The following is a 12,986-nucleotide window of genomic DNA, read 5'->3' on the forward strand; positions in this document are numbered from 1 at the left end:
GAGTCAGTTGGTAATAACCCAATTGAAGTCTTGTTGATGATAATATCCTGTTCACTTTGAATTAAATGTCACAGCTTAATAAAGAAAGGTGGCTGAGATAGCAGTAGCACCATGTGAGAAACCATGATAAAAAAATATATGAAACTAAATTCTAAGAAAGTAAAGGCCCACTTCCTCATCAGTGTTGACCATCAGCAGAAGGTTTGAAAAGAAGAAGCAAGTTGTCATCAACATTCTGGGCACTATGAAAATAATAGTTCCTAGTTTTCTTTTGACACTTACATATGAAACACCAAGGTTTTTTCACAGTATGAAACCGTTTAGTCCTCATTCCTCATGTTCCTGTTGACCATCAGCACAGTGTGCTATTCAACTTCTGTTTTCTAAGAATCGTTTTTCAATATGGCATGTCTAGGGTATGCTTCCTTTTCAAATCCAAATGTTCTCCATTTTTAATTTTCATTTGGTTTGAAATAATTTGATTCACTCTCATTTAATGTATACTAACTTATGTATGTATGTATGTATGTGTGTATGTATATAGAAGGGAGAGAGCAGTGACCCCACCCTTGAACCCGGGTCTCCTGGGCACTAGACCGCAACGCCAAAAAGTCAGGCCCGTTGGTATGGCAATCAGAGCGCATAGTCAACTGTAGTGATGGCACTCCGTCACATATTTATCAATGTATCTTTCTATCTATCTGTTTTATGTAGTCTTTAAAGTAGCCTCCATTTACCTTCATGATGACTTTGCACACTATTCTATTGGCATAATCGAGCAAAACCAGCTTCATGAGATGATGATAGAATGCCATTTGATTAACATGAGTGTAAGAACAGCAATCAACAAGTGCTCAACATGTATGGGAACTCCTTCAGGACTGTTCAAAAACCATATAAGCCACCAGGTGTCTATTCAGTTAACTGAGAGAATGCTGAAAGAAAGGGGGTGCTGTCTTGGCAGCAAAAGTTGGCTGCAAAATCTTTTTGATGTTTTTGACGTTCAGTTTTGTTCTACAATGAAAAAATAGTCTAAATAAAGGAAAAGATGTGTATGAGTGTCCACACTTTTGACTAGTACAGTATAACTTATAAATCTATCTTTCTGTGCTGAAGAATTTTAGCAACTATTTTGTATATTAAACTATAATTAGTACTGTATATCTTCACTAATTCTATACGTTTTCTGCGTTGAAGAACTTTGACAACTTTTGTATATTATACTTGCACTGAAATATGATGTATTTCTTTATACAAAAAAATTGGAATACTGTTTAAGTAATAGTTTGAAAATTGTAAATGCTAGTTTTCGAACCCTGGTGTTATATTTTCAGTTCATTGTTCAGATATTTTTAGCACACTATAGTCTGGCCACAGTAATTATACTCAGCACCTTACTATTGAAGCTACTACTATTATTATAATGATTAACCTATTTGGCCTAACCTGTTTGATGTTCATATTAATTGTGGAAATATTAAGGGGATTATTCAGGGAATAATTCTAGTTCATGAAAGAGGCTTGTGTGACTATATATCCAACCCTCTAATTGGGTTTTGTAACATGCAAAAAAATGGACTGTGACTGTGTTGTTTTTTGAAGGACAGTACTATTAAGTTTTGGAAAGAAACAGACACACAGAATATGTTAGACACTTACTCAACTGAGCCACTCACACTACACCGCATGCACACACACCCAAAACCACACAGCTGTTTCCATAACAACCAACAACTGCTAGACTCAAACTTCAAAATAATAAAAAAAAGTCCCCTGAAAATACTTACAGTACATGTCACTGCTTGACTGCTGTGTCAATTATGTATGCAATGTTTTTAAAGATGCTATAAGAAATCAGGAATTCAATAATCAATAGGCTTGTATTTTTGCAGATTTGAAGCTTTTTGACCTTGAATTTCAGGCTTCGGAAATTGTGCCACAGGGTTTTTGTAAGCACAAAAGTGTGTAATCTGTAATAGCACTTGGTACACATATGGATAAATACAACATAAATAAACTACTACTCTAATACTAAATAAAGAAAACAAGCATCATCATAAATCATCATGTGTTTTATTTTTCCACTGAGGCTGGATATATTAGGGGACATATTTATGGAATACAATAACTACATTTTATCCTATCAAGGAAAATATGAATCCAAAACATACAAATGCATACCTCTTAGTTATCAACAAAGAACACTATAGAATTCATATGCAATTAAGGTTTCAAATATTACACCCAAAATATCAGAAAATATCAGTAAGGCAATGGCTAGCAAAAGATTTAATGTCTGGGAATCCTAAAAGAAGGTGAAACTGTGACATCTTCCAAAATCAACGTTCTGTTTAACATTCAGACATGACATCTTAGGGCTGTAAATTGTAGGCCTATCACTTACAACGTGCCAAATTCATTGCTCATGAAAAACAGCTGACTTACCTGAAAAAAAAAAAAAACTGTTAGCTAATTTAGTACCACACACAATCCTTCACAAATGCTTAGATGTGTCGGTGGTTGTACACAGACAAGGTAGATCTCTGTACATAGATAACACACTCTCATTTCATGTCAAGCTCCCTCATACCCACTTACACTTGATTGACATGTAGGCCTTAATTTATTAATAGACAACTTTCACAGAATTATTAATGATAAATGTAACAAAAGCCTAGAGTAACAGTGGTTCTGGTATAGTGAAATAAGGTCTAAAAACAGAGGGAGGAGAAGAGGAGGCAGCAAAGAGATGCAGCGATATCCACATATTCACAGATGTTTTCACATCATTGGCTGGGCTGTTTTTTAAAGCTATAGAAACAAGAAAAGAGATATAAAGGTTTCTTTAGAATGCTACCCAAGGCAAGCGAGAATAAACATGAGAAACCATAGACTATTCAAACATACCTGGACATGTCTTTGTGCAACAGCACTGTAGGTGACATCATCAGCTACAGGATACATCAGTGACTGTACACAGTAAAATACACACTTGTTGGCCTATATCTACAATAATTATATAGGTTATGCATGTACAGTAGGTTAAATATGTTGAGCTCGTTCAGCTCGTTACCTTTCTTATGTTTCTATTTTGATGGGAAACGTGGCTGTAAGTGACATCATCTCCAGCCTATTGAGAAACAACCAATCCCCCCCATTCCTTTCTATAAGCAAACCTTTGTAAATCCATATTCATTTCAGTTGTTTATGTTGGTTTGGTATAGTTGTCAAATCATTATGTGCTCACGATATTTAAACTATCTAAAGCTGCAATATCATCACAAGACTTCATTTACACAATTTGCAGGTGGATCAGTGCAAATGAGCATCAACTTCTGACCATAAAATGTTCAATTGCACAGTATCAGTGCACTATATTAACTGGTAACCTATTTTGGGAATATTCCATAAAACACTGTATGGATAGAAACAATCATAATTCAAACATGACAGTAGGCTGTATCTGAGGGTTTGTTCAAACAGGCAACAGATCTTTATGTCACCTCCCGATGACTGGCATGAATAAATAAACATGAGAAACCCATACGCTATTCAAACATACCTGGATATGTCTTTGTGCAACAGCACTGTAGGTGACATCATCAGCAACAGGATACCTCGGTGACTGTACACAGAAAAACACACACATGTTGGCCTATAGTTCCAACAATTACATAAGTTCTGCATGGTTCTTGAATATGCGGATCTCATTCAGGATGCATTTACCTTCCCCTTGCTTCTGTTTTGGTGGGAAACATGGCTGTAAGTGACATCATCTCCAGCCTATTGAGAAACAAAATCCAGCCCCACCACTCCCCTGTGTAAGCAAACCTCTGCAAATCCACATTGATTTCAGTTGCTTATGTTGGTTTGGCATAGTACTCAAATCATAATATGCTCATGACAGTTAAACTATAAAAAATCTCTGAAAACTGCAATATCATCACAAGACTTAATTTACACAATTTGCAGGTGGATCAGTGTAAATTAGTATCATCTTTTCTACATTTTCTCTGACCATAAAATGTTCAATTACACAGTATCAATACAATATAATATATTATTATATATTATTAATATTATTAACTGTAATGTACATTTTGGGAATATTCCATTAAACACCTATGGATAGATATAAATAATCATAATTCAAAAATATGACAATAGGCTGTACCATCTGTGAGGGGTTTTTCAAACAGGCAACAGATCTTTATGTCACCTCCTGATGACTGGCATGAATAAATAAACATGAGAAACCCAAAGGCTATTCAAACATACTGTACCTGGATATGTCTTTGTGCAACAGCACTGTAGGTGACATCATCAGCTACAGGATACCTTGGTGACTGTACACAGAAAAATACACACATGTTCACCTATAGTTCCAATAATTACATAGGTTCTGCATGTATTTACTGTGAGATATGTTTAGCTCATTCAGGATGTATTTACCTTCCCCATGTTTCTGTTTTGATGGGAAACGTGGCTGTAAGTGACATCATCTCCAGCCTATTGAGAGAGAAAATCAAGCCCTGTCACTCCCTTGCGTAAACAAACATCTATAGATCCATGTTAATTTCAGTTGTTTATATTGGTTTAGCATAGTTCAGAAATTACAATGTGCTCATGGTAGTTGAACTATATCTCAAATCTCTGAAAACTGCAATATCATCACAAGCATATCATCAACCTCAAACCTCTATATTTATTTATTTATTTTTATATATCTTTTTCTCTCTATCTCTCTTGCCACTTGGCAGCCACCCACACACACAGGTACAATCCCCCCCACACACACACACACTTTTTCGTCATCCCCCTCCCACACACCCCATTACCCCCCGCCCCCATATACACACACACACATATATAAATATATTAAAAATATATGATTTTTTTGTTGTTTTTTGTATTTTGTAAACTTACCTCCAAATTTGACTTTCTGTCTCTCCCATGACCTTTTTTGACAAATATTTAAATCAGAATTGAAATCCACAAAACAACCACTTGGTAAGAATCCTGTAGATAATACTCAGATTTGTCATATGATAGGTGAAACATTTTGTCAAACTATAAAACCTCTCTGATTGCCTTCATCTGGAGTTACACATTGGCTCATGTAATGGTAATGTTGTTTTGTGGTAGGCCTTGCAAAGTGTGGTTGAATGCAATATTATCATCCTAGTCCGTGGGCTACATGGGTGAAACCACATGCCCAGACCTACAGTACATTGTGTAGATATATCAGTACTGTATACATACTGTGCTTTTTCAGTATGAACCATACTATAGTACTAACGGACAGCAGTGTAACTCCCAGGAGACAGTAGATGATTCTGGAAATATATAAAGGAATATTATTAAACACACTTATTAGAGAAATGTATTGATTATGTTGATGGAGTTATTGTAAAATCAAGGCTTTCCTCCTGGTCTGAAAATGTATTAAGATTTCAGGTCGATATGAAATAGAATATCCTGACCTATTCGACACTTTGTGCAGTTCTGATCATATTTCAACATTGCATGAATATCAAAAGGATATCAGGAAAAAAACTCACAATTCAGTTTGCTCTTTATTGGGGTTTTTAGTGGTACCACCAATATCTGGGGAGATGGGAAAGAAGTTAATATATCAACATAAGAGTTATATAAATGACGAGAGATTTGTTCATATTTATATAATTAATGTTGCTGTGTTAATAGATGTGACATATAAATGGCACTATGCAAAACTTGGCCATAAACGGTGTGTAAATACCAGCTGAACTGTTATTAGACATCTCTGTTGTTGGAGATGTCTGGAGTGTTGGAGTGATGGTGGTGTGAAGAATGGTCCTCTTACTGACAGTGATGTGAACAGGCATCTGGGATTCTCCCACAGAGCACCAGTACCAGCCGCTGTTCTTCTCCTGGAGGTTCTTCAGAGTCACTTTGAACACTCCTGCTGCATCTGCTGTCTCCACTAACATTCCATTCCCTTCTCCAACTTTCAAACAAGATCCATCAATTCTGCACCACTTCTTCTCTCCAGTGAGGTTTCTATGGAGGCAGTCTACAGCCACAGTCCCACCTTCATATCCAAATACAGTTTGATTCTGAACACGGAGTTCTGGAATATCTGAGAACATGAGTATTAACAGAGTTACAGTAGCCACTGAAGTTTTAAAACATTTCAGTCAAAAACAAATATTGAAATGTCTATGTTCTAGGTCTTGACAAGTGACAGTGTCACTGTGTGGCATGATAGGATGTCAGGACCTACAGCAATACTGTAATACCATTAATACTGTAATTAACACACAAAGGCTGGACATGCTGTGTTAGGAGGAGATCTTACCTTCTGTGTCTAACAATGTGAACACTTTCTCATTAGTTGGCCCACCTCCTGCAACAGCACAACTATATTTCTTAACATTCACGTTAGTATACTGCACTCCAACATCCATCATCACAGTCAGAGTGAAAATGCTGTTGGTGACATCATCAGACATAGACATGGTCTTAGAGCTTTTATTATTCCCATTATGTACTTCAGCCTCCCAGTCTGGATGGTTTACAGCTCCAGTTCCTCGTTGGCAGATTTTCTTGTAACCTTTGTACTTCTGGTCATAGAGGAATGGAATGGTGATGCTTTTTCCACTCTGTACACACACTTTAGTCACAGAGCTGAGATTTTGACTTTCTGTGAAATAGATTATATTGACTGGTAAATTCAAATGCAATGACAAATAACAACCTGTAGACAAATAATTATTTCTATAAAAGAGAGTTTTTATCTGGTGGTCCTGGTCCAGTGTGGTTCTATGACTGGCTGACATACAGTACATTTTCTACAGGCCAGTGTAAGTCTGTTTTGCCTCTCCACCTAATGTATCATTGTACAATCTTTACAACTATTAGTTATTTACAAGTTCACAATCTAAATTTGTAAAAAGAAAAACAAGTGAAAAACGTGTTAGCCAGGATCATGGAGTGTTATATGCAGGGATCGTGCAGGAATCTACTGTGCAGGAGTTAAGCAGGATCCATGTGTACACCCCTATGCTATTCCATAGATGGGAGGCGTGAGGGGAGGTGGTGGGTTGAAAGTGAGTGATCAAACCAACTGCTACAGCATGAACCGGCAGACTGGGAATAAACTACCTGATAAGAGTGACGCTGTAGGCGTGGCACATTTCATCACGCTCCTCCCGAACTTCCGTTCAGAAGGCTATTTATTGGAATTCATCTTTCCATTCTTATAGTTAGGAATAATGCCTTTACATCTGGCACCCTTTGTGTTATATTTTCTATACGCCATGCTGGGCAACCTCTCATTCTACTGCAATATAAGGATCAATTCAAGACCAAACATGAATATGATACATTTGGTAAAGATTGTGGATTTCAGCATTTTCTGCCTCATAAACTGCAAACTACAGCAAACAACAAGCCCAAAGCATCAAATGCCTAGCCTAAAGTCTGTCTCCTTCTCATTGTCTGCTCTTCTCTGCTCTCACTCTAACATCAACTGCAACCCCATCTTCTGCTCACCCAGTAATCCTCACTCACTGTACTGCAAGTCAGCTGTGTGCTCAGGAAATAAAAGATTATTAGGAAAGCAGCAGGTGGTGTCTCACCTGCAACACTAGGGCACTACACCAGTGATACGCCGGCTGATTCAAACTAACAAGGTGCTTACAAAGTTTACAAGCTTATTTTAATTTGACATTAAATTATCACTTTCCATCCATTTAGTTTGCCATTCGTAACACACACACACACACATACAGTACAAATATCACTGTAGTTTACAATAGGCAGTCTGGCTTTAGCTAAGCATCAGTAAATTTAATTGGTCATAGTAATATTTTAACTTAGATGGGTTAATAATTTATGTTGATAATATGGCTATGTCATTTCATTAGCTGTGCATCATTGTTTATTGTCAGGAAACTGTTATGAACATGATTGTCCTATGTACTGTATTTAGCCTGGAAGCCAGCCAAAATTTAAACCCGCCCAAAAATTTGAGGTGGGGAATGAGTATGGCTACGTCAGGCTACTACATATTCATAACACCTGTGATAGAAGCCTCATCCACTGCCTGTTGAGATGGCTTCTCAGAAAAAGAAACGCTATTACAACCCAAGACTCCAATGTAAATTAAATCTAAATGCACAGCAGTAAAGCTAAAATGGAATGTATTATTCTGTTTGGGAGCAAAAAAGAGCAGGGAGTAGGCCTATGCAGCTAGAGGCAGGGTTGGGGGTCATGGACACCAACTTGAGTTTTCTGGGGGGTTGCAACTCAAGAAAGTTTGAGAACCACTGGTCTGTAAAATAGGACACAGTGTGTCAATGTGGGTGACCACATTTCCATTCCTCTGTGCCTCAGCACTAGTGCTCCTCAGGGTTGTGTTCTCTCTCCACTGCTCTGCTCTCTTGACAATTAGTTTCATGCAAACAAACAATCAGATTTAACTTAAATTTTTTAAGGTTTTTACACTCTACACAGACACCATTAATGTAGAGGGGGGTGAGGTTAACCTTATAAGGGCACACCTGGACAAATAATTTAGCTTTCGCTGTCCGTCCATTTCAAGTGTGGGGGTGAGAAAATTATTATTTTGGGATGTGGGGTGGGGCCTGCTGGCCTTCTCAAAGTAAATGGTAACCCTAAGACCAAGGGCTACATTAAGATTCTGGAGGAACAAATCAGGCAGTCTGCAAGAGACCTGCCCCAATAGGCGGCATTAGACCAATAATGATCCAAAATATACAGCCAAACAAGGCAAGAAATGGTTAACAGAGACCAATATCAACATTTCAGAGTGGCCCAGCCAGAGTCCAGTCCTCAATCTGTCAAAAAAGTGAGCACAAGGCAAGAGTGTGGCAAAGAATCATTCCTGCCTCAAAACCCGGATTGTTGCTAAAAACGTGCGGCCTATTGTGGAGACATGGAGAGGCTTGGTACTGTAGGTATTATAGGAACCATTTTGAGACCTGTGAATGCAAATAAAACGTATTCCATTCATTATTATGACCGCCGCTAGTGAAGCTAGCAAAGGTCATCCTGTATAATGATTGTCAAAGTTTTTTTTTTTTTTTTTTTTTTTTCCCCGTCATCTACTTCCTGAATTTTTGGTCAACGATACCCGGGACACCGAAACACCGGTGCACATGAAATTTGGTGGGTATGTAGCCCCACTACCCTCCCATGCTGGGCCCCCCGAACCGCAAAAAAGCAGTTTTTCCTAAATAACTACCTGAACCGTGGCACTGAGGATGAAGAATCTTTTATGGTATGTTGGTCTCAAGGGCCCACATCAACCTGGCCCATAATCACTCATTTGTGATTTGCACCCCGGTAAAAAATGAAAATGCAATATTATTCTGCTTTAATCACCCCTATCTTCAGTTCAGAACTGCACCAAATTTTATTTGTATGATTGACCTGGCATTCTCTGGGAGTATGCCAAGTTTCGTAGAATTTCATCCATGGGGGGGGGGTCTAAAAAAATTTAGGTTATGTGTACATTTAGTGACTGTACACTCATTGGCCTGTAGATGGCGGTGCACACATATACACATGCACACGCACACAGGCACGCACATACTATCGGTATTAGAACGGCCGATACATAATTACAAATTCAGTAGGATTAAAAAAAAGCCAAATATTTATCATCATCATCATGGCTGCATTTCCAGTATTGGCGATAAGTAGTTAGTTTGTCCACTAGATGGCACATCGTTGCAGTGAGACGTAATTTTGTTGGAAGTTAAAAGTGGGTTGGAAAAACCATAGACTGTATATATAGATCTATATATACAGTCTATGGGAAAAACAATGGACGCTTCCTACAAGGACTGTAGTTTACCGCAGAGAACGTCTAATAAGGATAGGACGATGTTCACATGAAATGTAATTCCCATTTCTTCTTGAAGCCGAAATAAATCTGAGAATGTTTATCGGAGATGCTTGGTTTTTACTGCAGGTACGTTAATCTTATAATATCAATAAGGACCTAGGTACAATAATGTTACCGTTAGCGTTGGTTGAGTGATGGAGGCCAATTTGATTGCATTTGTAGAAAACTATAAATGCTAGCCTAGAAATCTAGACGCGCCCCTAGCGGCAGCAAATTACAAATAAGATGGATGTTGCTGTTGGCGAACAGTGTGACACGAGTTAAGCTTTTATTAAGTTGGCAAACGTTTGAACTAGCCAACTAGCTCCGCTGGTGGGAAACGCATGGGACTCATAGCGCTGCCACTGTCCTATTGCGTGTAGAGGGAATTTGAAAGACAACTGATTATCCCGCCCCTCGGACTGAGCACTGCGTCTCTGTATTCCACCTTGGCTGTTTCAGCGAGTGGTGTCGGCCATGTTGCCGTCTTTGCTCTGGAGATTTTGCTCGTTGTAAACCAACCAATCAGCACACAGTGATGCACAGTCATGAGCATACCATAAAAGGGAAAAAACCTCTCGTTCATTCTAGGGCCTATTTCCTAGGCTTGCCTTAGGGCGCATAGAACAGCACACGGGCCATTTTCAGCCCAACCAATGTTACATACTCTATTCGGAAACCTTAAGGAACAGCATGAAATACCCTATATAATCATTCTATCACCCCTTTAACCATTTTAACTGTTACTGTTTACAGAAACCAGAGCGAATTGAAATATCTAATGAGCTAGTTAACTCGAATGTCATTTGCTAGCTAATGGGACATAGCTCATTTACGTGAACTTCACTTCACCCAATTTGCTGCGGAGAATAAATTATTCAACCAGCACGACTTTGCCTTCTGTAGCCTTTGTAGTTGCAGTGTACTCATTTTTGCATAGAAGAATGGATAGGTAACTCTTAGTTGAACTAGCCTAAATTATGATTTTTGATATATAATATATATATTTTACCTCTATCAACAGGTGCACAATGCTTTTGCGTGTTCAGTTCAGGGAGAGCAAAAATATGTGAAGCTGTCTGAACCAACATTCAACACTTTCTTGAAAGAAGGTGAGTAGGCTACATTAGATTAAAGCAATATCTCACTCTATTGCAAGAGTACAGCATTAACCTATTATATTACGAGAACTAGTTAACTTTGTAACATTTTTGTGAATACATGAGGCTAACTTAAATAATTGTTATTAGACCTTTGATTCTTGCAAGAAGGAAAAAACATGGGGATCACCATCATTTCATTTTTTCCCTTTTTCTTTTTTTTTGAACCAGTGTTCCTAAAATTCAACATACCAGAGAGCAGACAGCCAGACATTAAGGTGTATGACCAGTCTGACACAGAAGTTGACTCAGAGGTTTTTGAAGAAATATTGAAGGAATCACCTGGAACCTTTTGAATCATGCTAACCTTTCGAAGGACTTGGTACTCATTCAGACAATTCCGAAAAGTGTTTATTTAGTTTAAAGGCTGGAATGAGAACATTTATCGTCTTAAAAATAACAGCCTCATGTAATATATTTCTAGGTTTTATACAAATTTCATGATGAACAGGTGCTTCTCGTATCATCATGCTTAGTAACATCAGATGACACCGTCATTCAGAATTTCTCTCTGTGTGACCCTAATGAAGAAGCAGCCGCTGGTGAACGAAGCCATCCTAAAAGGCCATGCTGAATAAACTATGAGGCAAAAGCGGTAGGTAGTGTAAATTGCTGTTAAGTTCAGTCTGAATGTTATATCATATCATGGGAAGTGTTTTTTAAATAACTATTTTCAGCATTACATATAGTTTTAAAATGACTAAAATTGCATTTTATTCCACCTAAAGTTGATTGAAGAAATTCTCACATCAAAGCCTGGTGGTGAACGCATTATTCAAGAGTATGGAAAAAACAAATCTTTGACAGATGCCACCAGAACACTGATGATTAACATGCTTGCTGCTGAGATGACAGAAACACATGGTATAAAGTGGTTTTATGTTACACCACCTTTACTGAACATGGTTCCTTCATGGTTAACCTTCATATAATTTTCCAAACTTTGTAATTTAGGAGATGTGACCCTCACCGTTTGTAAAAGTGCCCATAACTTCACAAATAATTCACTGGGATATTTTCATCTTGTTTTCTTTTCAACCGAACAAAAAACAAGATGAGGAAGTTTTGGTTGAGTTGGTGTGTTATGCTGATGTGTTTTTAGGTCAAAGAGAATGTTCGAAGTTTTTCTTGTTTACTGTGTGCCATTTGTTCTCATTTGTGTGAACACAAAATATTTAAAATTCAGTCAACATAATCAAAAATAATTTTGTGCCACATTATATCTCCTTATGCAGTACATGTAATTCATACATATGGAATTCTTCCCCGCAATTAAATGCAGGAAATGCATAGGAAGATTATTTTCAAAGCCAAATCCTTTCCGTGTCACAACAAATGAAGGTAAAGCCCTAAGTATAATCAGGATCAGGATAAACCACTTCTAAGCTATTTATGAACTGAATACTTGACAAAACGTTACAAACAAAAATACTTTAGCAGAAACTGACATATGGATTGAGATAATAGCATGAAGTTTATGTAATTCATTACAATTCAACTATTACATGGATTAGTGAAAGTTGGATTTTGACCATCATCTTACCTGAAAAACCACTAAGAAGAAGGACCATGAAGAAGAGCAAGTGAGGCCTCATAGCTAAGACTATTTCTACAGGAAGAAAACCATGTAAGCCATGCAGTATAAGAGTATTCGAATGTGAGACTGCACACACAATTTAAGGACTGAACTATTACATCACCCTTCTCTTCCAAATAGTTCTCCTTCTCTCTTCCTCTTCTCAAGTGACGTGTGGGCACCAATGGCAACTATACACATGAACAGCATGAACTCTATTCAAAAATGCATGCATACATACACTAAATATGCAGTTCAATTAAATTGCGTACTTGCTGTGTCCATGTAAACCATGCTATGCCATCCCGTTGTCAAATGACATGCCCAGTTCCTGTAATGTGCTTACAAAAGCATT

At 37.7% G+C, this 12,986-nt stretch overlaps 1 protein-coding gene across 4 annotated transcripts; it reads right to left on the reverse strand.

Moving 5' to 3' along the window:
- Window positions 1-5,120: 5,120 nt before the first annotated feature.
- On the reverse strand, window positions 5,121-12,756 carry LOC125309025 (CMRF35-like molecule 8). 4 transcript variants are annotated; one of them, XM_048265674.1, is made up of 5 exons: window positions 12,599-12,756; window positions 6,341-6,388; window positions 5,762-6,121; window positions 5,562-5,607; window positions 5,121-5,336 (listed from the first exon to the last, which is right to left on the reverse strand). In XM_048265674.1, exons 1-5 carry the CDS (start codon window positions 12,648-12,650, stop codon window positions 5,222-5,224), a joined length of 621 nt encoding a protein of 206 aa, XP_048121631.1. In that variant the 5' UTR covers window positions 12,651-12,756; the 3' UTR covers window positions 5,121-5,221. The 4 variants fall into 4 exon arrangements, with proteins under 4 accessions (XP_048121631.1, XP_048121630.1, XP_048121629.1 ...); XM_048265673.1 differs by having other exon boundaries at window positions 5,846-6,121; window positions 6,341-6,685; XM_048265672.1 differs by having other exon boundaries at window positions 6,341-6,685.
- Window positions 12,757-12,986: the final 230 nt, after the last annotated feature.

The sequence above is a fragment of the Alosa alosa genome, chromosome 16 (assembly GCF_017589495.1).
Source record: "Alosa alosa isolate M-15738 ecotype Scorff River chromosome 16, AALO_Geno_1.1, whole genome shotgun sequence".
Taxonomy (NCBI): Eukaryota; Metazoa; Chordata; class Actinopteri; order Clupeiformes; family Clupeidae; genus Alosa; species Alosa alosa.

What these genes read in the sequence shown, in the direction of transcription:
- LOC125309025 (XM_048265672.1), bottom strand. Translation starts at nt 12,650, where the DNA reads ATGAGGCCTCACTTGCTCTTCTTCATGGTCCTTCTTCTTAGTGGTTTT. An exon ending in CACATTGTTAGACACAGAAG is followed by an intron (nt 6,122 to 6,340) that starts GTAAGATCTCCT and finishes TCATGTTCTCAG; the next exon opens with ATATTCCAGAACTCCGTGTT. An exon ending in AATAAAGAGCAAACTGAATT is followed by an intron (nt 5,337 to 5,561) that starts GTGAGTTTTTTT and finishes ATATATTTCCAG; the next exon opens with AATCATCTACTGTCTCCTGG.